This window comes from Triticum aestivum, chromosome 1D (genome assembly GCF_018294505.1).
Source record: "Triticum aestivum cultivar Chinese Spring chromosome 1D, IWGSC CS RefSeq v2.1, whole genome shotgun sequence".
NCBI lineage: Eukaryota > Viridiplantae > Streptophyta > Magnoliopsida > Poales > Poaceae > Triticum > Triticum aestivum.
The window spans coordinates 378,143,369-378,165,142 of NC_057796.1; the positions used below are offsets into that span (position 1 = coordinate 378,143,369).

The 21,774-nt window shown below is 48.3% G+C and overlaps 1 protein-coding gene across 1 annotated transcript; it reads left to right on the forward strand.

The window, feature by feature from the left end:
- The first annotated feature begins 19,152 nt into the window (after positions 1 to 19,152).
- Positions 19,153 to 21,555, forward strand: LOC123182204 (protein OCTOPUS). The gene has a single exon (XM_044594701.1). The coding sequence runs from the start codon at positions 19,417 to 19,419 to the stop codon at positions 21,358 to 21,360; it is 1,944 nt and encodes a 647-aa protein (XP_044450636.1). The 5' UTR covers positions 19,153 to 19,416; the 3' UTR covers positions 21,361 to 21,555.
- Positions 21,556 to 21,774: the final 219 nt, after the last annotated feature.

Here is a 21,774-nt window from a genome sequence, read left to right on the forward strand (position 1 = left end):
GGGGAGGGAGGCGGCATGGGCGCCATCTCCTGGTCGCACCGGCGCGTCCGGCCCAGCTGTAGGAGGAGCGCGTCGTGGTCGTGCTTCCGGTGGTGGCGCGCGTAGTCCGCCAGCCGGCCCCGGAGCTCCTTCATCCTGTCGTCCCCCCCTCCTCCGCGTGTTGCCCCGGACCTGTGCGCGGCGCGGCAAGGGCGGCGGCGTGCCGGGCGCGGCGAGGCGAGGGCGGCGGCGTGCCGGGTGTGGCGAGGCGAGAGATGGAGAAGAGAAGAGAGAAGAGTTGCAACCCTGCCGAGAGAGAGAGGATGGGTGTATGGAGGGGAGCACGTGGGTGGGCCATGGAAGGAAAGGGATGAGAGAGGGGAAGAGAGACGTTGGCAGGTGGGTCTGCGCATGCAAAACGGCGAATTAAGCCCCTAGGTGCCCCAGCTCCCTGGGTTTGCGTCGGGGTCGCCGGCCGACGATAAACGAGCTCGTGAGGGCGCGAATGGGGCTTTTTTTGTCCGCTGGCGGTGAAAAAGTTCTCCTGGGGGCCTTCCTGAGGGGACGGCTGGAGATGCTCTTAATAAGTGATCCAAAATTTAATTTGGATCAGTTGATTCGTTTCAACCATCTGAGCAAAACAAGCGGTCAGATTAATTCTTCAACCTCCAGCGCCCACGTCCTTCTTCCCGAACCGCCCAACATACCACCGGTCGAGCCGCTAGCCATCCCCCACCCCTCCCCGCGTTCTTATTTTCCACTCCAGCCTCGCGAGTCTAACCCCAGCGACAACCAGTTTTTCGGATGAACCTGCACCACCCCCACACCCCTAAGATAAATAATGGGGTGACCTGCCACCCTAAGATAGATATCGGGGTCACGTGCCATCTTAAGATAGACCCAGAGGGATTCTCCATCGAGCCGGCGACTGCTCCTTCCTTCACTTCATCGACTGCTTCCTTCTAGCAAAACTCGTCTAGCCCAAATATAATTTTTAAACGACATACAAGTAGCTAAACTGCTTCAGTATTCCTTTCCATAATTTGTCGCCATTCGGCCATTTACTGGAGCTCGGTCCATACTTTCTTGAAAAATATATATTCGTGTAACTTAGAAACTGAATTGTCTTACAAAACTACACATCGGTGATTGCTATGTGCCAGTTAGGTCTTAGATAAAATATTTATGTATTTCAAGAAATGTTCACAAATTCGAAAAATGTTCATGAATATGGGAAATGTTCATGAGTTTGAAAAAACTTCGTGAATTTAATAATATATTCAAGAATTTGAAAAATATCTGTAAATTGTATAAATATTCACGTGTTCCAAAAAGTGCTCACAAATTCAAAATATGTTTGTGCATCTATTTGTTTTCATGACATTGAAATATGTTAATGAATTCAGAAAATATGAGAGCTCCTATTGGGCGCATGCAAGCGTCAGGTAGACGAGACAACACCTGAAATCAATGGAAAAGGGTCGGCCAACTATGACGCAAGTAATTTTTCTGTTTGATTTTTATACAGTTTTTCTTCAAAACAATTTCTTACGGAGCTATGTATCTAAAATCCTGTTGCAAATAAGAACATATTTTTGAAAGTTGTTCAGTGTGAGTTTAAAAAATGTTCAGTGTATAATGAAAAATATGTTCATTGTATATTTTAGAAGATTAACTATATTAAAAAATGTTCAGTGTGTATTAAAAAAATCAACGCATACTACAAATATTATTAGTGTGTATTCGAAAAATGTTCATTGTATATTAAAAAGAGTGTGTATCCAAAAAAGTTCATTGTATATTAAAGAATTGTTCACGTGTAATAACTGAAATCGCCATGTATGAAAATAAAAAAGAAAAATAAAAGACCTAAAAAAGTTTGAAAGAACCGGAAAAGGAAAAACCTAGAAAAAGAGAAAAAAGGGCAAACGAAAACAACTGTAGGGAACGAACGACAGCTCGCCTGGCCACTTCACTTGCTTGAGAGGAGTGCCGTGCCGCTTGCGGGCGTCATATAAGATCCGGGGCGCCCCTATAGCTCACGTCTGGACATAATAATAATAATAATAATAATAATGGACGGTGCGTTTTCTCTGATTTTTTTTGTCTGTCCACCTATCCTAAGGTGCCCATAAAGTTGAAGTAAATTATCTATCATGCCACAGGAAAGCAAAAAAAAAACCTCTTCGGTAATTGTTTCTCTGACTTTTTTTGTTTGTCACCTAAAGTTAAAGTAAATTACCCACCCCACCCGTAAATGTGAGACTGACCTTTTCTTTACCTTCTCATACACGCATCGAGGATGTAAAAAAAAACACGCATCAAGGATCGACTTCAACATCGATCCATTGTGAGCATGTTAGAATGCGCGTGCCTTATGTATGCATGTCCATCGGTTGTTGCTCAAGTATTCAAACACGTGTATATATGAAGTGTGAATATTTGAAACATGATTTGAAGACCACGATTTTATTATCTCGTTGCAACGCATGAGCCATTTTGCTACTATAGTGAGAAGAAAGGAAGCCTTCCCGTCAACGGGAGCACGTAGGCCGGGACAGGTGCGCTGGAGGCCACAATCTCTTTTGTTTTTTTTCTTTTTGCTATCCTTTTTAAAATTTTGCTTGTACATCCAAATATTCTAAATAAAATGTATTAGAAAAAACACTTTAAATAAACATATAAAAAAATATTGGCAAAGCGTTTGTAAAATTTAAAATGTGTATACAAAAAATGTTTCTCATGTATAAGAAAATGTATACAAAATAATATACAATGTGTGTGAGAAAAATAGATCATGTATTTAGAATTTTTAATCAAACATTTCAAACAAATTTTAATCAAGCTTTTGCAAAATTTTAAATATGTATAAAAAAAATGTTGACCATGTATTAAAAAAACTTGTATTTGAGAAATATTAATCAAGCATTTGGAAAAATGTTAAATGTGTATATAAAAAATGTTGGCCATGTATTCAGAAAATGTGAATATTGTATTTGAAAAATATTAATCAAGCATTTAAATTTTCTTTAAATGTGTGTAGAAAAAATATTGGCCATATATTAAAAAAATGTTAATCTTGTATTTGAATAATGGTAAACATGTATTAGCTACATATACCAAAAATGAAAAACGTGTATGGGAAAAAGTAGAAATCAAAAAATATATGTTCTTAGTAAATTTGAATCTTGCATTTCAAATATGTTAACCATGTATACAACAATATTTTAGATGTATATATAAAAGTTGTTGAATGTGTACTGAAAAAAGCTAGCATGTGTTGGACCAAAAAGAAACTAATGAAAAAACGGTAAAATCAATAAAGTAAATAATACCTAATAAAAACCAACAATATAGACAAAGAAAACAAAAGAAAAAAAATAAAAACACCAAAGAAGCCAATTCAAAAGAATGGGAACAGACAAACCCGAAAAAGAAGCAAAGAATATCGATGAAAACGAAAAAAGAAAAAGAAAAACCAAAAAGGAAAGAAAAAAAGAAAAAAAACAAATGAATACAAAGGAAAAAAGAAAATCGATGAAAACCTAGGAAGAAATGAAGAAAACGGTGAAAAAGCAAAGAACACAGAGAAAACAAAAAGATGTGAATTAACAAACTAAAAAGAAAGAAAAGAAGAAAAAAACGAGTGAGGTGAGCGAACTAGTGAATTCACTCGAACGAAGAATTGAGCGAAGAAAAAAAAAGATGAAAATGGGTCGGCCGAGGAGCTACAGTGTTGGGGCAAAAGCTTCAAATCCATGAACTTTTTTTTTCTTCTGTTTTCTAACCTTTTTAGTGAACTTTTTTCAAATTTTCATGAACTTTTTTAGTGAAAGTTTTCAATTTTGATGAACTTTTTCCATTTTACAAACTTTTTTCGTTATTTATGATTTTCAAATTCTTGAACTTTTTCAAATTTTCATGAACTTATTTCAAATGTGTGAACATTTTTGGTGATGTTTTTTCAAATTCATGATTTGTTTTCAAATTTTCATGAATTCTTTAAAATAATTTTTTTTCTAAATTGTGAACTATCTCCTTTGTGATTTTGCCTATGTGGAGGAGAGAGACATGTAAAAAAATAAGGGGCGTGGGCTCTCATGCAAAAGCCTAGCTATATGTGTGCTCCTGGACAGATACAATAAATATGAAGAAAGAGATAGAGAGAAGATGAAGAAAAGTACTACCCTTATAGCCCACCTTATAGTTAAGCTTATTGTATGAGTGGCTACAAGTGATCATTATATATGACATGGCAACATCATATACCAGCAGTTTGCTATTCTATTAACCATACTGTAAGTGGTGCGGCGAAGTCGCTCATGGTGCACTCCATGTTCAACACGTGGCGAAACGAGATGTGGTCGCTCGGTTTTTTCTCTTTTCCCTTTGTGGGTTGGTTATTGCTCCACGTTCAATCATGATTGGCACGGGTTCTAGTCCATATTATTGACGACGCCGAGGCAATCCGTCGCCAGCTGGATATTGAGTAGCATTCAGATTAGCTGCTGCTGACAGAGCTTCATTGCATGCCATTGCGTCCAATGTCCAATCCTAGGTAGCTGGATCGACCATGCCGTCCATGACAACTGCTGAAGCTCCCAAAAAACTGCCCGCTCCATTTTGCATATGGCATTGAAACACCGAAAATTGGAAGATGTGCACACGCGCCACCATTACAAAAAAAAAATCCATTTTTCACTGTGAAGAAACATTCAATTTTTTTGATAACACACAGACATGTATACCATTCATGTGCAAAATTTCACAACATTTTACTTTCACATGTGGCACACACAAAAAAATTGTATTTTCAAATGGGCCACTTTTTTCTGGTTTTTTGGGCCAGAATTTTGTTTCTTTTGTACAACTTATAAATTACATTTTTAAACAAAATTTCATAGATCCGTAGTGAACACATACAGATATCCACATAATTTGTTCGGGTTTTTTAAACTTATAAATGCGTTTTTCTTAAAATTTTAAAATAAAGAGCACCATGACGCCGGTGCACCATAACTTCACACTCAGTGAAATGCCCCGTATACAGCGGGCGGGCTTAGTGAACGACGGGGTAAAGGTCGACGTTCAAGCCCACGCCCAGAGCGCCGCCGCGGCCATCTGAGCGCGTCTCCTCCCCCTCCGCATACCGCCTGCTGGAGGGGCCTCAATGCCCGCCTCTCCGAGAATGATGGCGACTTTTGCTCATACGTGCCGTCCCTTTGGGCGTGTTTGGTTGCCCGCATGCAGCCCAACCAGGCCCGCGCGGGACGTGCGCGGCCTGTTTGGTTGTCTGGGCTGCATGCGGTTTGAGGCCCGCACGGACCTTAAAGCAGCCCGCAACCTGGCCCGGCGGAATCGGCAGTTTCTCGCGAGCATGGCCACGCGCGGCCACGTGTGTGAGGCAGTTGCACGCCTCGGGCAGCGCAGGAGACGGAGGAGACGTCTCATTACTCTCCCCCCACTCTCCTGTCACCGCCCAGACGCACTGTTCCCACCGCTCCCTCTCTCTCCCTCACCGCCCCTCCCTCTCCTCTCCTCCGATGGCTCCGCCACGCCCACCGCCGCGCCGCCCTCTGACCCTGTTGACCAGCGCATCGCCGGCTGGCCGGGCTTCAGAACTCGGGCCGCGACCTGGCGTCGGCGCTGCGCGCGCCGTCCCCCATCTGCTGCCGGCCACCATGAGCGCCGGACAATGCGGTGCCGGCCGCTCCTACTCTGCCGCCGATTCCGGACCTCGTGGTCCTGGGCTCGTCGCCGGCGCCGTCGACGGAGCCGCCCCTTCTTGGGACCCCATTGGCCACTGGGGTTTTCTTGACCCCCGTCCAAGGGTTTTCTCCGGTCGGCGGGCCGTCCTTCTCGACCTCCGGCGTGGCGTTGAGCACGGGGCCGAGGCCGCAGGCCATCGCCGGGGCCGTCTCCTCCTCTGCTCCGCCCCCTCTCTCCTTCCCGCTCGGGTTTTCACCCCGGCCTCGGTTCGCCGCGGCTGCGCGTGCTCCGGTGAGTCAAACCCCTCAATCCTTGCTCCTAGATGTAGATTAGATGTTTATTTCTTAGGCATGTTGTAGTAGTTAGTGGATTCGATAGGATTAGATATGATTATAGCAGATCCGATTGGATGCGATCCCAATAGGACTGATCTGTTCTTGTTTTGTACAGTGTGTGTGCTAGGATAATTTTTCTTGTGCTGCTGCTTGTGTGTGCTATGATTTGTGTTCATGCTAGTAGGTGTGTTCATGCTAGAATCATGTTCATGTTGAGTGATGGATGTTATACTGATGGCATGTTCATGTTGAGTGATGAATGCTAGAATCATGTTGACTGATGGCATGTTCATGTTTTTAGATAGGATCATGTCATGTTTCATGTTGCTAACATACATGTTCTAGCTAGGGTTTGTGTTGAATGTTATACGTGCATGTAGTAGGAGCATTTTAGGATGGTGCCAAATCTGCATGGCTGCACATGGATGCTTTTGACACTTGGTGTTGCTATTTTTAGATGTTTCCATGTTTAGGATAGTGTAGTGATGAGTGCAAGTTGCATCAAAGAAGATGGCACTGATCAGTGGACTTGCCCAACAGCAAATCAACTGATCAGTGCCACTGATCAGTGGCATTTGCCCAACAACAATTGTCATTGATAAGTGCCACTTATCAATGGCACTTGTTGTTGGGCAAGTCCACTAATCAGTGGACTTGCCCAACAAGTGCCATTGATAAGTGACATTTCCTCAAAGAGTTTGTGGACTGATCAGTGTCATTTGCTCTTGGGCAAATGTCCCTGATCAGTGCCATTTTGCAAAGAGTTTGTGCACTAATACTTGTCATCTTATCTGACAAGGTATTGAAGACTGACTGGGATGTGCCGGGAGGAGGAGCTCAGGTGGTGGCCGGAGCTAAGTGCGCCGAGGATTTCATCCCCATGAACAGGTGGCTCAGGAAGGTGGACCTGTCTGGCAGGATCGCCTTCATGAGCGTGCCTCGTTTAAGGGGACGATCTCCGAGGCAGGGCCACGAGGAGGGGGCCAGGGAGCCGATGTGCTTCTACCAGCAGATCAAGGACGAGGACCTCGCCATGCTCGTCGTGCCTCCCAAGTCCGTGGAGGTGATGAACACCTGGCTTGTCATCAAGCGGCTCCCGCGCGTGGTCTGGTTGTCGGCGAACAAGCGGTGCGTGTTCTGGGTGCAGGTGCAGAACTTCGAGGGGCACATGGTGCTTGGCCGGGGCTGGAACTACTTCTGCCGCCACCGGATCGTCCCCGGCGACCTCGTCGTTGTGCGCATCTCAGGACTCAGACTAAAGGTTCAGATCTACAACCACGACTCCTCGGTGATGTGCAGGTTTCGTTGCAGCAGGCACAATTGCGTCGGTAACATCGAGCAGACTATGTAGTTAACTTAAGTAAGATGTTAGTGGAGAACTTTTATGGTGTGTGGCGAGACTTGTGCTGGTAACTTGTTCATATTTTGGCCAGTAGCAGCACCCTGGCATGGAGCAGGGAAGAAGGATGCCCCTGCTTTTAATCTAGACTTATGCTATGTAGTTAAGTAGTTTGCTGTCTTTTCCTTGCTTGTTGTGTTAAGTTTGCTGTCATTACATTGCTTGCTTTGTTTGATCTTACTGTTCTGCTGTTGCTGTTGTGCTGATCATGTGATGGTAAGGCCACCACATTTGAATGGGGTGAGGAGAACACAAACGCTATTTGCAACCAAACAGCTGAAGTTTGCATCTGCTCACACCTTAAGCACAAAAACGACAACCAAACAGCAGGGGGGTAAATGCCTCTTCATGCGATGCAGGCAACCAAACAGGTTGCATCTGCTGCATATGAGGCTGCATTTCATCAACCAGACTGACTGGAGATGAACATGCAATGCAACTACTGTTGCAAACTGCAACCAACACGCCCTTTCTTTCTCTCCGCCCCCCTCTGATCCTGAACGCGAGAGAACATAAATCACTGGCTGCCGAATGCCGATCAACACTGATCAGTCCGACTGACATTCTTGCCTGCATCGGCACCCTGTCTCGTGTTTGCATGTTGATAAATGAGAACGTCCATTGGGCGTTGGTCTCGGACGGACTCCATGTGATCGATCATTGATTCCTGCAGCTGCAGCCTGCGTCCCTCGCGGAAGAGGAAAGGGGCCCTTTCACGTACGTGCAGGTGCAGTCCATGTCAGGTGCGCTTTTTTTCCTTCCCGAATGGTAAATCGGTCTCTGGCGTTTGTCTCTCAAGGTGGCAAGGCAATCAATCAGTCGTCACTTGTAATCCCAGTTTTAGTAGATTGCAGGTGCACTAGACACGAGAAGAAAAATGCCGATGCATGACATAAGAATGGAAATCTATGTGAAACAGATGGAAATATATGGAAATCCTTGCTGCACGCTCTTCCTTTGGTTCACAATACGTTTTCCTTACCGGATTTACTTTGGAATATGTCGAGTGCAGAAGAGCATCCTTTATTCCTTCCGTTGGTTGCTCGTGCATGATAGCCTTCCAAGGAAAGGCAAATCATGGCCATCCAATTGCACTGAAAACGCCTATCCCACGGTCTCAAACACAGGCATGTTCACAACGCTCTCGATGGTGCACTTTGCTCCGCATGCCACACGAGCATCTTCTGCCCACCAGACCAGGCATCCAATGCAGAACGTATGCCCCCGATGCCTATGATTCCCTACGAGATTACGTGAAATTTTTGTACAGCGACCATGTCTGCAACAAATGGCATATACCAACCTGAGGCAGGCAGTGCCCCCGAAATCCAAGCGGGCGGCAATGATCAGGCAAAGAAATCCAGACGCAAGTTCTCGCTCGCTCATGATTCGACGCGTAAAAGCGATCTTCGGCCGTGGTGAGCCATCATCATGAGAGATTAGGCGCGTCGAGATGCGCGCCGGAGATGCCCGCCATCATGCTGCCGCCGGCGAGCGCAGGCGGGCCGGAGAGGGGTAGACGAGTGGTAATTAACGTCACAGTGAGTCGTGGGCGCCACGCCATCGAGTACCCTATACCGCCTAGCCATGCACGAACGAACGCTTGGTGCCATGGCTACAAAAGGGGGGTGATTAAAGCCGGTGCAGTCCTCTTTGCTTTTTACTGCCCCACTTTGGTTGGGCGCCTTTGAACCGCAGCGGCATGCAGCAGCTGCTGATGATTCATCCCATGTACTACGTAGATACAAACCCCTCTGTGCGTGTGATGACGGACGTGGCATCTTGCTGGGCCATCCTTTGGCGCGCGAAATAGTTGGCAGTCGGACATTGTTACTACAAAATCCGAAAGGCAAAGGGCTGTCAAAAAAATCAGTTTGCTCGGGTGTCTCTCCAGCACGGAGTATGGGCGGAGTACAAATCCCAAAATTACCGAGACGTTCCTCTCTGTCTCTGGTCCTCGTGCATGCATGCGCAGTCTGTCAGTCCTTCCATGCAAAGCAACATTCTTCCGTCGGGATCCGCGCGCGCGAGCGGGGCAAGGGTGGCCGATCGTACTATCATCCTGCAGCCCGATCGGGCTCCCGTTTCGGTGAAGCACGGTTCAAACCCTGCGAAATTTACAGTGGGAGAATCGATGGGGAAAGCCGAATCCGTCCACATGCCCGGGCAATCATCACGAGAGACAGGCGCTCCCTTTCGCCCATTCCCATGCACCGCACCGCATCGCACGCATCTCCTCTCTCTTTCTTTCTTTCTTTCCCCCGTCTCTTCTTTTCTGCAGATGCTTCCCTCCCCCGGTGTGGTGTGCGCCCGTCCTTTGATGCCGATCACTCCTTCCCTTCGCAGGGGAAAGGAAAAAACGGCGAGGCGGAAAGGCCGCCGGCGTCCGTCCACGGCGATCGCGCTGCCGCCGCTTGTGTTGTGTGCGTGATGTGATCTATCCCGATGCGATCCAAGGGGCGCACTGTTCATGATCGGCGCCCTTTTGCTTTGTTGGTGTCTGGCTCACAAGAGGCCGGCCTAGTCTGCGTGGTACAGATTTCAGTACGCACGGCGACAATGTTCAAATCACCATGCATGCTCCTGGTACCTCCTCCTGTGCCAATCAGTTTGTTGAATTGGTATCAACCATAGTCGAGTACATGGAGACAGATCCAATCTGTAACACGTTCAGTGAAAAGTTTTTATTCTTACGCTCCAGCTATTTGATTACGGGATCATATCTGCGTATCGTCTGAGCAGAGATCCAGGGCGGCGATTAAACTAAACCACCGCATGTGAATCGCTCCATTCCTTCCTAGAAGCTTGTCCGTAACATGGCCGCTTCACACTTGTCACCTAGCCATATACCTGGCCATATCCCGGGCTGGGCCAAAAAAAGCCCGGGGCTGAAAACCCAGGCCCAAGCCCGGCCCGGCCCGGTCCGACCACCGGGCCTACTAAATCAGGCTCGAGCCAGGCCCGAACCTGGAAAAGCCCAACACAGCCCGCTTGGCCCGGCCCGACCACGGCTAAAAATTAATTTTTCATAGGCCCGAGCCCGGCCCGATCTGCCCGTTGGGCTTGATTTTCAGGGCCGAGCCCGGCCTGATGGCATGTTCGGGCTCAGCCCGGCCCGGGATTTTCGGGCCGGGTCAGGTCGGGCCGTCCGGGCCGGGCTGCCCATGGCCAGGTGTACCTAGCCATGAAGAAAGTCCCCCTAAAGAAAACAAAATAACAGATGAGATACACTTGGGCGCATGCGAGGCATCGAGTCACTGTTCCAGAACAAAGGGAATCAATCAGGATGAGCGAGCAGTGAGGATGTACGTCCCATGATTAATTATGGTTCCTACTAAGCTCGAGAATGGGACAGCTTTGGCCTCCCATCATGTGCAGGCCTACACACGGACCCTTCTTTATCAAGATCCTAAGATGATAGGTGTCCTCTGATAGATCAGATGCCATCTTTTGTCTTAAGTAAACTGGCGTTGCTTATGCTGATGCCTGCGTAAGTAGGACAAATGTGTTCTCTTGCCGCCGCTGCTAGGCTTTGGGGACCTGATGAGCAAGTGGGAAAATGGGATGGGCAAAGCTACTGAAGGAACACGGAGGTAGGGATCAAAGGGCAAAGCGGGAAAGGGAAAGTTCACATTCACTTCTGTTGGCGAGAAAAGCTTCAGAGGTAAGCTGACGCTTTCAGATTTCAGAGGTAGATAGAAATGTAGTAGAAATGGGCATCTTGAAGCTTAAAATTTCCGTCCAACTTTGTTGCGTGTGCTGCTCCGTTAATACATTACATTCTTTCCAACACTCAAGTGGCAAGTAGATGCAACTATGTAGTAGTAAGATCTCACTGACGAGATTCTCTGCAACTGCAAGCTTGTTTGAATCCCAGAAGAACGCCGGTCCTCCTGAAATTCATAGGCCGGAAAAGCTGCGGCTAGGGCTTGGTGATTTCTGATGAGATGTATGTGGTTCATACCGATATCTTGTTCGTAGCATCGGTGAAGGAGTAAAGTAACTTCAGATATTTCATGTGGTTCAGACCTAGGAGCGGGATGCCCATATCGGTGATCGGATACCGCAAAGTCAAGGCGTTTCCGCGTTGATCCATCCGTTGGCTTTGTTCTCAACGGGCGAATGAGATGATGGGTCCACGAAGAAGCCAATTTTCTAGAGTTCTAGGGCAGAGCGGCGCTGCTCACACAGGCTTGATCATGGGGAATAAAATGTAACGCGGCGTTTTGCATGCTGACATTTTTTAAACATGTTTAGGCGTTGATGGCTACGCAAGCGTGCAAACATCGTCATAATGTTACTAGTTGACAGTCCAGCGTACCTTCAATATTCCCTAGCCCATATCTGATGCAAGTAAGATGTATCTTAGCACAACACCCACTAATTAGTTTGAACAAGTAAATCGGAACGGAAGAAGTAGGTGTCTGCGCGCACTTGGCATCGTTGCATAGCACAATGGTATTGTATTGGTTTACATGGTTTTTCTTTATAAAAGAAGGATATACCCCGGGCTCTGCATCTGGACAATGCATGCAGTCATTTTATTAATTATTCACAAAGATATTACAAAGTAATATATCAGTAAGTCTGGAGCCATCATCTTGGCAACACCAGTCGCTACTCCTATTCACTTGATGAAAGGATACCAAATGTCCGAACGGAATACCAAACATACATTGCACGAAAGCCTAACATCTAAAGCTGGATGCCCCAGCCAAGCCACAATGCCGGAACTGGGTGACACACTGGTCCGGCGCACTCTCAAAGGCCACTGTCGCCGTCTTCCACCGATCTATCTCCAGAGCAGGTACTGAGGCACCGACCTTGCCCGGCCTGCCGTCGATACCACCATGGCGTCAGACAACACCACCATCCTGCACATATCCATCCACACACGCCCGTCGCCGAAAGTCCGTGGCTCCATGTCGCCGGGATCCGCCATCGGCCTTGCGGTAGATGTGACACCGCTCCTCCTCTTGTCCCCTCCAACCAGCACTTGCCCCAAAACGATGCCCCCGAGAGGGAGAACGACACCGAAGGCGCCGTCATCGTCCGATATGGTAGACCCAGATCTAGGGTTTCCCCCGGAACATCCTAATCGAGTTGACGTGACCTGCAACGACAATGCCTCGAAGAAGGAAGCGACGTCAGAGACGCCACCATCGTCAGCCAAGACTGCAGTCAAGCGCGGTTTTCACGGGAAGCCGCGTCGTCCCGATCTCGCGGCTGGCTAGAACCGCGCGGAACTTTGCCATAAAGACGTATGCCTCCGCCGGTACTCCGGTGGAGATCCTTCATCCCTTCATTGGAGTCCTCATCGCGTCGCCGACCATCCATGTGAAGAATCGACGACGGATCTGGGATCCAGATCCGCGGCCGCCGCCATGCCCACCATCGCCAGCACCACCAGCCATGGGGTCGTCGGTTGTCGTCGCACGGCTAGGGAGCCGCCCTGGGCTAGGTGCAAAGCCCCCAGCCCGAGGTGCCCCAGCCGCCTCGATGAGTTGTCGCAGCCACCTCCTACCTCAGCGCCTTGGCACCGGGCGCCGCTGCCACCGCGACCAACGCCGGCGGCAACGGCGGCATGGTCTTTCGTTGTGGGTTGTGGTGTTGGCGGCGCCGGGATCTGATCCCCCTGGCGCCGCCCAAAAATGTCAAGAGTAAGATATATTAATGAAAGACTTCCATTGGTTTACAGGTTTTAGTGCATCAAAACTCAACAGATAAATATAGTGACAAAACCAGCTTCTGCTGCTCACTGACTAATCAATTGATTTTTTTGCATGGGACTAATCAATTGTTAATTGCATAGTTCCCATGTAATTACAAGGCGAACGAGAGAAGATACAGTTAATGGATGCCGAAACCGTTGGGCCCAAAGGTTGTGTAGCCATCCACACATATGGCCGGATGATTTTATTTTATTATTTTTTTGCTAATGAAACAAATATATTAATCAACCAGAGTCATTACAATCTTGTTGACACATATGGCCGGATGATATTCTTTCTACTTCTGTCGATCGTTTTTCTTTTAGTTCCCTTCAAAAACTCTGTACATACTCTGTTTTCTTCTCTCGTCTAAATGAAAAGGAAGCGTTCTTGCCGGTTCCTCGGGAAAAAAAAGAGAGTTAGGAATGAAACACGTTCTTGGGTTTGAAAACCGAAGCTATCGGCACTACAACACAAAGGCTATCCGCTGCCATTGCCATTGCTCAGAGCATCTCTAATAGGTTTCTCAAAAGTCGTTTTTCTGAGAGAAATTTCTAATTTATTCATCAATCATGATGGTATAGAGAACACAAGAGGTAATAAAAATTACAAGCACTGGAACGAGCCGAAGGCGCGCTGCCGTCATCGCCCTTCCCTCATCGGAGCAGTGCAAGCCTTGTTGTAGTAGAGAGTCGAAAAGTCGTACTGCGAAGGCCCCAAAAGGCCAGCGCAGCAGAGCAGCAACCATCGCCGATGAAAATAGTTGTAGATGGGAAAGATCAATCCTTTAACCAAACGACCGAAGACAAACAAAAACTGGATCCAAATAGATCCAACGAAGACCAACACCGACCGAATCCCGCGAGATCCGACAGAGACAAACCTCCAAATAGAAATCTAATAGGTGTCTGAAAAGTCGTATTTGAGGACAATTTTTTTGGGGGAGTTAAGCAACCCTCATAAAGTTTAATGTCTTAAATATGACTTTTTACAAAAAATAGCCCACCACTCTCTCAAATTTAGTTCGGCCGCGACCATTCTTAGTAAAAAAAGACCCGGCCGCGCAACTTCCCGCTCGACCCCACCGCTGCCGCCGCTACCCCTCTGTCGACCGTTCCCGGCCCCGATGGGCAGTGGAACGGAAAAGCCCACACCGTCGCACCCCAGCCACACTCGCTAGCGACGGAAACCCACCGTCGGCCAGGAATTCGGCGCCGCAAGAAGCAAAGCGGTGATGCCTAAGCAAGAACCTCATTAAGTTGTCTCGGTCATCGGCAGTGGTCGCCGCTCAATCCGTCGGCATCACCCTACCATCCTTGTTCAACTCGACCAACAAAAGGGACAGTCGGCCAAGGCAGCGAACGATGCAACGGCCGCCGCGAAGAAGAAGGATGCGGTAGTCACGAAGCTACCCCTCGACGTCCTGTGGCGCAAATGACTACTATGCGGCCTATTGCATCCATGCCACCACCCGCTCCACCTCAAATGAGTCGGATTCAAACGAGACCCGGAGCGAGGCCGACATGCTCGATGAAATGGCCGCTAGGTAAGAAAAATATTTCGTTTCCTTTTTATTTTTCAATTGCTCAAGAGATTGATGGCTGATGTGGTATTGATGGCTAGGTTCTTTATTTGCTTTGTAGTGATCAGTTGAATGATGACGTGGATGAATTCTTGGATAACATGACACACTTGGCCTCGATAACATTTTCCATGTCAATGCCATATCCCCCGGAGATGAGGAGAAATGCCGAGAGGTGGAGGAAACCCAAGTATTGAAGAGGAAGACTTGATCGTGCAACTACAAGATCGAGGAAGATGTTACTTTGCGCGATGCTTAGATTAACGTTTCTCTTGATGCCACAGTTGCGCCGACCAAGCAAAGGAGACATTTTGGGGCAGGATCGAGGACTACCTCAACAATCATGTACCACGTCTCTCATTCGTCATTGGGGCTTGATCCAAGACCAATGCAACCGATGGGCCAGATGTGTTGAGCACGTCAACCTTGCGCCGCCAAGTGGAATCTCCAAGCACCATCATTCATCCTCTTTACAAGTAGAGGACAAGAGACACGGAGGCAAAGCCTTTTGTTTGCATCATTGCTACAAAGAGCTTGATGGACATGACAAATAGACAAGAAGTAACTATGTGACGACACTAGGCAAAGGCTCAACACCAATGTTGTTGTTGATGATGACTTGGTAGAGAACCCATCTATTTTGTCCGACCGGATGGAGGAAAAATTGCAAAGCAAACCAAGAAGAATGGTGGTGTTGGAGCATACAGAGAAGACTTGATTGCGATGGTGGAGATGAAGAGGGCATTGGTGTCCGACCGAAAGGAGGAGAAGTGGAAGGCAAATGCGGCGACCAAAGAGAGGAAGGTAATAGCGGAAGAAAAAGAGTTGAAGTTGAGATGAAAAGATTTGCTTTAGAGGCCGAGAAATGGAAAAATATATTTAGAGTGGTCGAGGATCATGCTATTATGGTCATGCCCCTAGCAACATGGACAAGAAGGCAAAGCAATATTGGGAGTTCACTCATGGGGACATCTTGGCTAAGATGTGTCGTGGAGGCGGTGATGGCCGTGCTGATGGTGACGACGTGATTGCATGAAGCCCATGCGGGGATGTCTTTAGGTCCATCATGTGTTGGTGTTTTTTTGGAATGAACTTGTTCATTCAGTACCTTTGGGCACATGTTATGGTTGTGTTTGATTGAATGAGTGAAATTTATTTATGCCCTTGTTCAATTATTATATGGTGCATTTGAATTGTTTATGTTTGCTTTGAAATGTGATGGTTTTCCTTCAATTATTTGACCAGAGGTTTGAAATAATTGGCAAACCAATTTTTTACAGGATTAAGTTTTGGGGCATCTCCTAGTTGAGCAAAAGTTTAATCCCCTAAGAAATTTGTTTTTTTGGGGGGGGGGGATAGGGAGAAAGTTTAAGGATTAAGTTTAGGACATGCGCTAGAGAGCATTCGGGAATTTCTGATGTAGAAAAAGTATTTTTGCTCCATGAGTCAATGAATGAGGTCTGATCAATCACTCTTAACTCCCATTAGTATTTGAGTTGTTGCTAAGATGTGTTTCTTTAAGACGGACAAATATGCGCGTTTGTGTTTACATTAGATATTTGCCTACTCAGTTCACATGACTTCAATGCTTACACACGTGAGAATTTACCCGATTATAATCATCTTGGGATCATGTAAATCCTAAATGGACGATATTTTCCAACTCAAAAGTTTAAGTAGATGAATAATGGAGATTAGAGCGCAAAGGACACCGAAGATGTTAGGCGGAAAATAAAATTGCATCGCATAGTGCAGTTGATGATGTCGATGGTTTCAAATTCCCTTTCTCAGAGGGATGGATCTTCGGTAGAATCAGCCTGCCGGAGGGGAAAAGTGCACCTTCTCGTTTCTGCCTCGCTGTAGTGGCGGAGAAATCTTCGCTAGCATCTCCATGGATAGATAGATCTTTGGGTGTTTCGTATGAAGTTTTTTGTTTTTCATGCAACATGCCCCATGACCGCCCACATTGTAACTTTTTATTTAAACGTCTTAGCATTTTCATATGATTCATTTCTTCATTCATCTAACACACTAAAATCAAGCAAATCTTTTCTCACTGGCAAGTTTGTAGTCATAATTAAGTTTCTTAACAACCCAATAAGCTCTATGCTCTAACTCAAGAGGTAAGTGACAAGCTTTACCATAAACCATTTGATACGGTGACATCCCCATAAGATTCTTATAAGCAGATCTATAAGCCCAAAGTGCATCATCAAATTTATTAGACCAATCCTTCCTTGATATATTAACCGTTTTTTGTAATATTAATTTAATTTCTCTATTAGATAATTCAACTTTACCAATAGACCGAGGATGATAAGGTGATCCTACTCTATGCTTTACATCATAATTAGCAAGAACTTTTCTAAAAGCACCATGAATAAAATATAAACCATCGTCAGTCATAAGATATCTGGGAACTCCAAACCTCGAAATGATAACATATTTAAGCATTTTAATAGAAGTCTTATCATCAACACTTTCAGTTGGAATAGTTATTGCTCGGTTAATAACATAATAAGCAACTAGAATATGAGTATAGCCATTTGAGGTTGGTGGAAGACCCATATAAAGAAAACCCAAACATCAAAAGGTCTAATAACAAGAAAATAATTAATATGCATTTCCTGACGTCAACCAACATTATCAATTCTCTAACATTCATCACAAGAGAGAATAAACTTCCGAGTCTTCACTAACTGAAGGAATATGTTTGATTCAACACTCACACGAAGACTTCAATCTTACGCCACTTAGACCCCTTTTCATAGTATGGGTTGCCCTACGACTCAAATGAATAATAAAGAAACTAGCAAACAAAAAGTCCACAAGACAACTTCCAATTCTTTAATAGGCATCCCGAAGACATCAATGTTCTCGTAATATTTCTTCGGGTCATCACCACAAAAATCTTAGGGACTTCACCTGTGGATTCTTACAAACACACTAGTCCCTTAATTGTTCTGTCATTAATCATCCAAATCCCACTAGGGGCAAACAAACTACCAGTGAAACATAATGGCAACTGACACGAGAAGTGCAAAGTGGTTGGACACGTTTGTCGGGGTTTCCCCGTCAGATTCGACGACTTGCCAAATGCCTAGGTGGCAGAGGCTGTCTCCTTCAGTAGGCGACGACTTAGACCGTTCAGAACATGAAGCGTAGTAATGCACTACATCAGCCAACACTCTTTTGAGCCTATGAGGAAAATAGTATGGGGTCATCGGATGGCCCCATGTGGGTTTTTGGCAGCACCGACGACTCCAGTTTGCGGTTTCTGTTGTGTGTGACAGTGAACGTGCACATAGAAGATGATGAGTAGCCTTGTTGCTTCTTCGCATCACATACGACATGCTTCTAGGAAGCCTGACAAGGGGTGTATCCTGGTGACTTCGGTTGAGGCATTGTCCTTTCTAGGCATTACCTGAAGGTGGTTTCTACTGGCGAGTCAAGACTTGGTACCGCAGGATACCCTCTCAAGTAGGCTTTTGGCGATGTCAACGACCTCCCATAATGGCTGGTACACGACTTCCGACCATGGCAAGTGTGCTTCGCTCGACACCTCGTTTACGTGGGCACGTCTATGTCGGGGTTGTGCCAGTGTGTGGCTATCGCCGTGTGGTGATCTCGCTTTGTGGTAGTGACTACGTTTATTGGAAGCGAGGTCACAACATAGTGTGACTTTTTTATTGGAAGTGAAGCCGACAATATAGAGTGACTTGAGTTTGACGGTTCTCTTCGAGTACATGGTCTCGAGTTCTAAGCAAAAAGTTAGGTCTAACCCTCGTTAGTTGTACATAGCAATGGTCGTGTTTTCCACATCATCCCTTTGTTGCGGGCATTTTTGAACTATAGTTGTATTTATCTCCAAAGTGAAAATGCACAGTCTAGCCATTATTGCTAGATGAGAAGACGACATTGCTCGCACGTCATTTTCTTCTCGAAGACATCGTTGTTGGAGAACCTCTCTCTTATTATGGGTATCACACTGATGGTTGCTACTGCATGGCGTAGATCGCTTTGACATGACTATCAGAGGTCATATAGTTTGTTTTTCTTTACCTACTTTTTTGTTTTAGAATATTTTGAGTATGTTCAATCTCCCTGCCTCGACTAGCCTTTAACATTGTGTTTATATAATACTTTCTCTGTTCATAATTATAAGATATTCTAACTTTATTTTAATTCGGATGCATATGAATGTATTTACCATGTTTGTTCATTTATTTTAGTTTGTATATAATTCATATTGAAATATCTAAATTATCTTATTTCGGAACGGACGCAGTAGAAAACATCGAACATCTACTGCATAGTTTGGGAAAATGCACATTCGAAAGATGGGGAAAAAGCCAAAACACCTCTAAACCCCAAGAGGGTAGTAGAAAGCTTGAAGTCTTGAACGAAGCAGAAAGGAGAGGGAGAGAGACGACGGCCGTCACAGCCCCCCGTGATTTCCTTTCACCTTTCACTTTCATCTCTGTGTCTGTGTTCCGTTTCATCCTTTTACCTCGCACTACGTTCTAAAACCAGAACCAGCCCCCGAACCCGTCCACTCACGCCCCCTCATCAGTCATCACACCAGCCTGCACCACTCCACTTACTACTGGTACGGCGCGACGCCAGAGCAGAGCAGTGTACCACCGCGCCCGAGAAACGTGATGGCGCGCTGGCGCCGCGACAAGTGACGAAGACGACGCGATGACGCTGCAGATGGAGCCGCCGCGGCCGCCGCCGCTCAAGTCCGTGTCGACGAGCTGCGACCTGCACCCGGAGGAGACCTTCACCGGCTTCTGCACCGCCTGCCTCCGCGAGCGCCTGGCCGGCCTCGAGGCCTCCGCCGCCGTGGCCGCCGCGCCTGGCCGCAAGTCCACCTCCGCCATCCGCTCCCTCTTCTCCAGGCCTTTCGCCGCGGCGCCGTCGGGCTCCGGCGCCGCCCCGCCAGACCTCCGCCGCTGCAAGTCCTTCTCGTGCGGCCGGCGCGGGGGCGACGCGCTCGCCGCGGCCGGCGCGGACGAGCCGCAGCGCTGGTCGTGCGACGTGCGCGGGCGCAGCACGCTCTGGGCGCTGTTCCACCAGGACGACCGCGAGCGCGTCCGCGACGGCACGGCTTTCGGCGCGTTCCCCGCCTCGTCCTCCGCCGCGGCCGCGGCGCTCCCCGCCGAATTCCACCAGCTGCCACCGGCTCGACCGTGCGTCCCTGAGATCTTCTTGGAGGACGAGATCGTCATGGCAGAGAGCTCCGACGAGATAACTCCGGTGGTGGAGCCCGTCTTGGTTGTGGGCACCTCGGGAGAGATGGAGACCGAAGCTTATGGGACCGGGGAGGTCAAGGCCATGAAGGATCACATAGATCTTGAATCTTCGCTGCCCAAGAAGCCGCCGCCCATGGACCTGAAGGAGATCGCCGGGAGCTTCCGGCTCGCTGCCTCGGTCTTCAGCAAGAAGTGGCACAAGTGGAGGCGCAAGCAGAAGCTCAAGAAGGAGGAGGCAGCCGGCAGCAAGGCAGCGGCCGCGGCAATGCCGCCGTCGGAGAAGCCATCCAAGCCCTCGTTCCTTCGGCGGAGCCGCCTTCGTGGGGAAGCAGGCTCGGAGTTCGCCGGAGGCCGTCGTTCGTGCGACACAGACCCAAGATTCTCCCTTGATGCTGGCCGCATGTCCGTCGACGATGTAGGCTTATCCTGGGACGGGCCCCGCGCGTCCTGGGACGGCTACCTCTTCGGCCCCGGCGCAGGCATTGGCCTTGGCCGAGCGCCTCCGCCGCTGTCCCGGCTCCCGCCCATCCTCTCCGCGCTCGAGGACTCACCTGCCGGCGTGGTGGAACGCTCCGATGGCCAAATTCCGGTGGAAGATGCCTCGCAGCCGGAGCCCGACGGCGACGCCAATACCCCTGGCGGCTCGGCGCAGACGCGAGACTACTACATGGACACGTCCAGCCGTAGGCGCCGGAGCCTGGAGCGGTCAAGCTCCGTGCTGAGAAGGTCGTTCGAATTGCCCGACCCAAAGCCAGCACCCACAGCGGCCGCCATCACCAATGCCACGGTGCCCCCGCTGATCGGCAGCTCAGAGTTCTACCACTTCCACCATGCCGAAGACCTGCTCGACCAACGGTTCAGCTCCAACTCTCTCATCGAAGACTTCCCGGTGACCCTGGACGCCGCGTTCCCAGGCCCCGCCAAGAAGCCACGGCGTCTCGGCAAGGCGTGGAGCCTGTGGGGCTTCATACACCGCCGGGCCACGGGCCGCCGGAGCAGCCCGTCCGACGCCGCGGACCGGGCGTTCTCGGAGCCGTGGCCGGAGCTGCGCGTCCGCGGGTACGGCAACGCCGGGATGCAGAGGTGCAACAGCAACGCCAGCGCGCGCAGCTCGTTCAGCAGCAACAGCGCCGGCCTGGGCAGCTCGCGGCGCTGCTTCGTCGACGGCCACGGCAGCGTCAAGCGGCGACAGGAAGACCAGTGCGTGCTGGAGCGGAACCGCAGCGCTCGGTACTCGCCGGGGCACCACGCGGACAACGGCATGCTGCGGTTCTACCTGACCCCGCTGCGGAGCGCCAGCGGCCGGCGCGGCGCCACCGGGCTGCCGGCCAACGGCGGCCGGCACCTGCGGTCGCAGTCGTTCGCGAGGAGCATGCTCCGGCTGTACTGAGACGTGACATCTCGTTTCACTACCTGACCAGTAGCTCGGCACTCCGGTCGAGTCGTTTCTTTGCAGCAGCAGCAGTGGTGATTAAGGCTTAGTAGTAGTATGATTAAGGTCTGATTAAGGGCAATGGTATAGTCATAAATCCTTTTATTACATGCTTGTGTAGGTTTGGATGGAATGGAACGAGGTTTTATCTCATGTGATCACTTGTTTGTCTCGTGCTGTTCTTCTGCTATTGCTTCTGTCCGTCGTCGGTAGCTAGCTGTCCATTGTTCACCTCGGTAGGAAGCTTACAAATCCCGATGTTCATATGTTGTTACTTTGGTGTCGAAGTCTGGGGTCGGGTCCTACTGCTCCTCCTCTGGGACTGGGAGGGAGGGAGGGACCGTGTCTGTCGAATAGTAGTAGCTTTGACAT

Bases quoted from the DNA above. Each gene is read 5' to 3' on its own strand.
- LOC123182204 (XM_044594701.1), top strand. From the start codon at position 19,417: ATGACGCTGCAGATGGAGCCGCCGCGGCCGCCGCCGCTCAAGTCCGTG.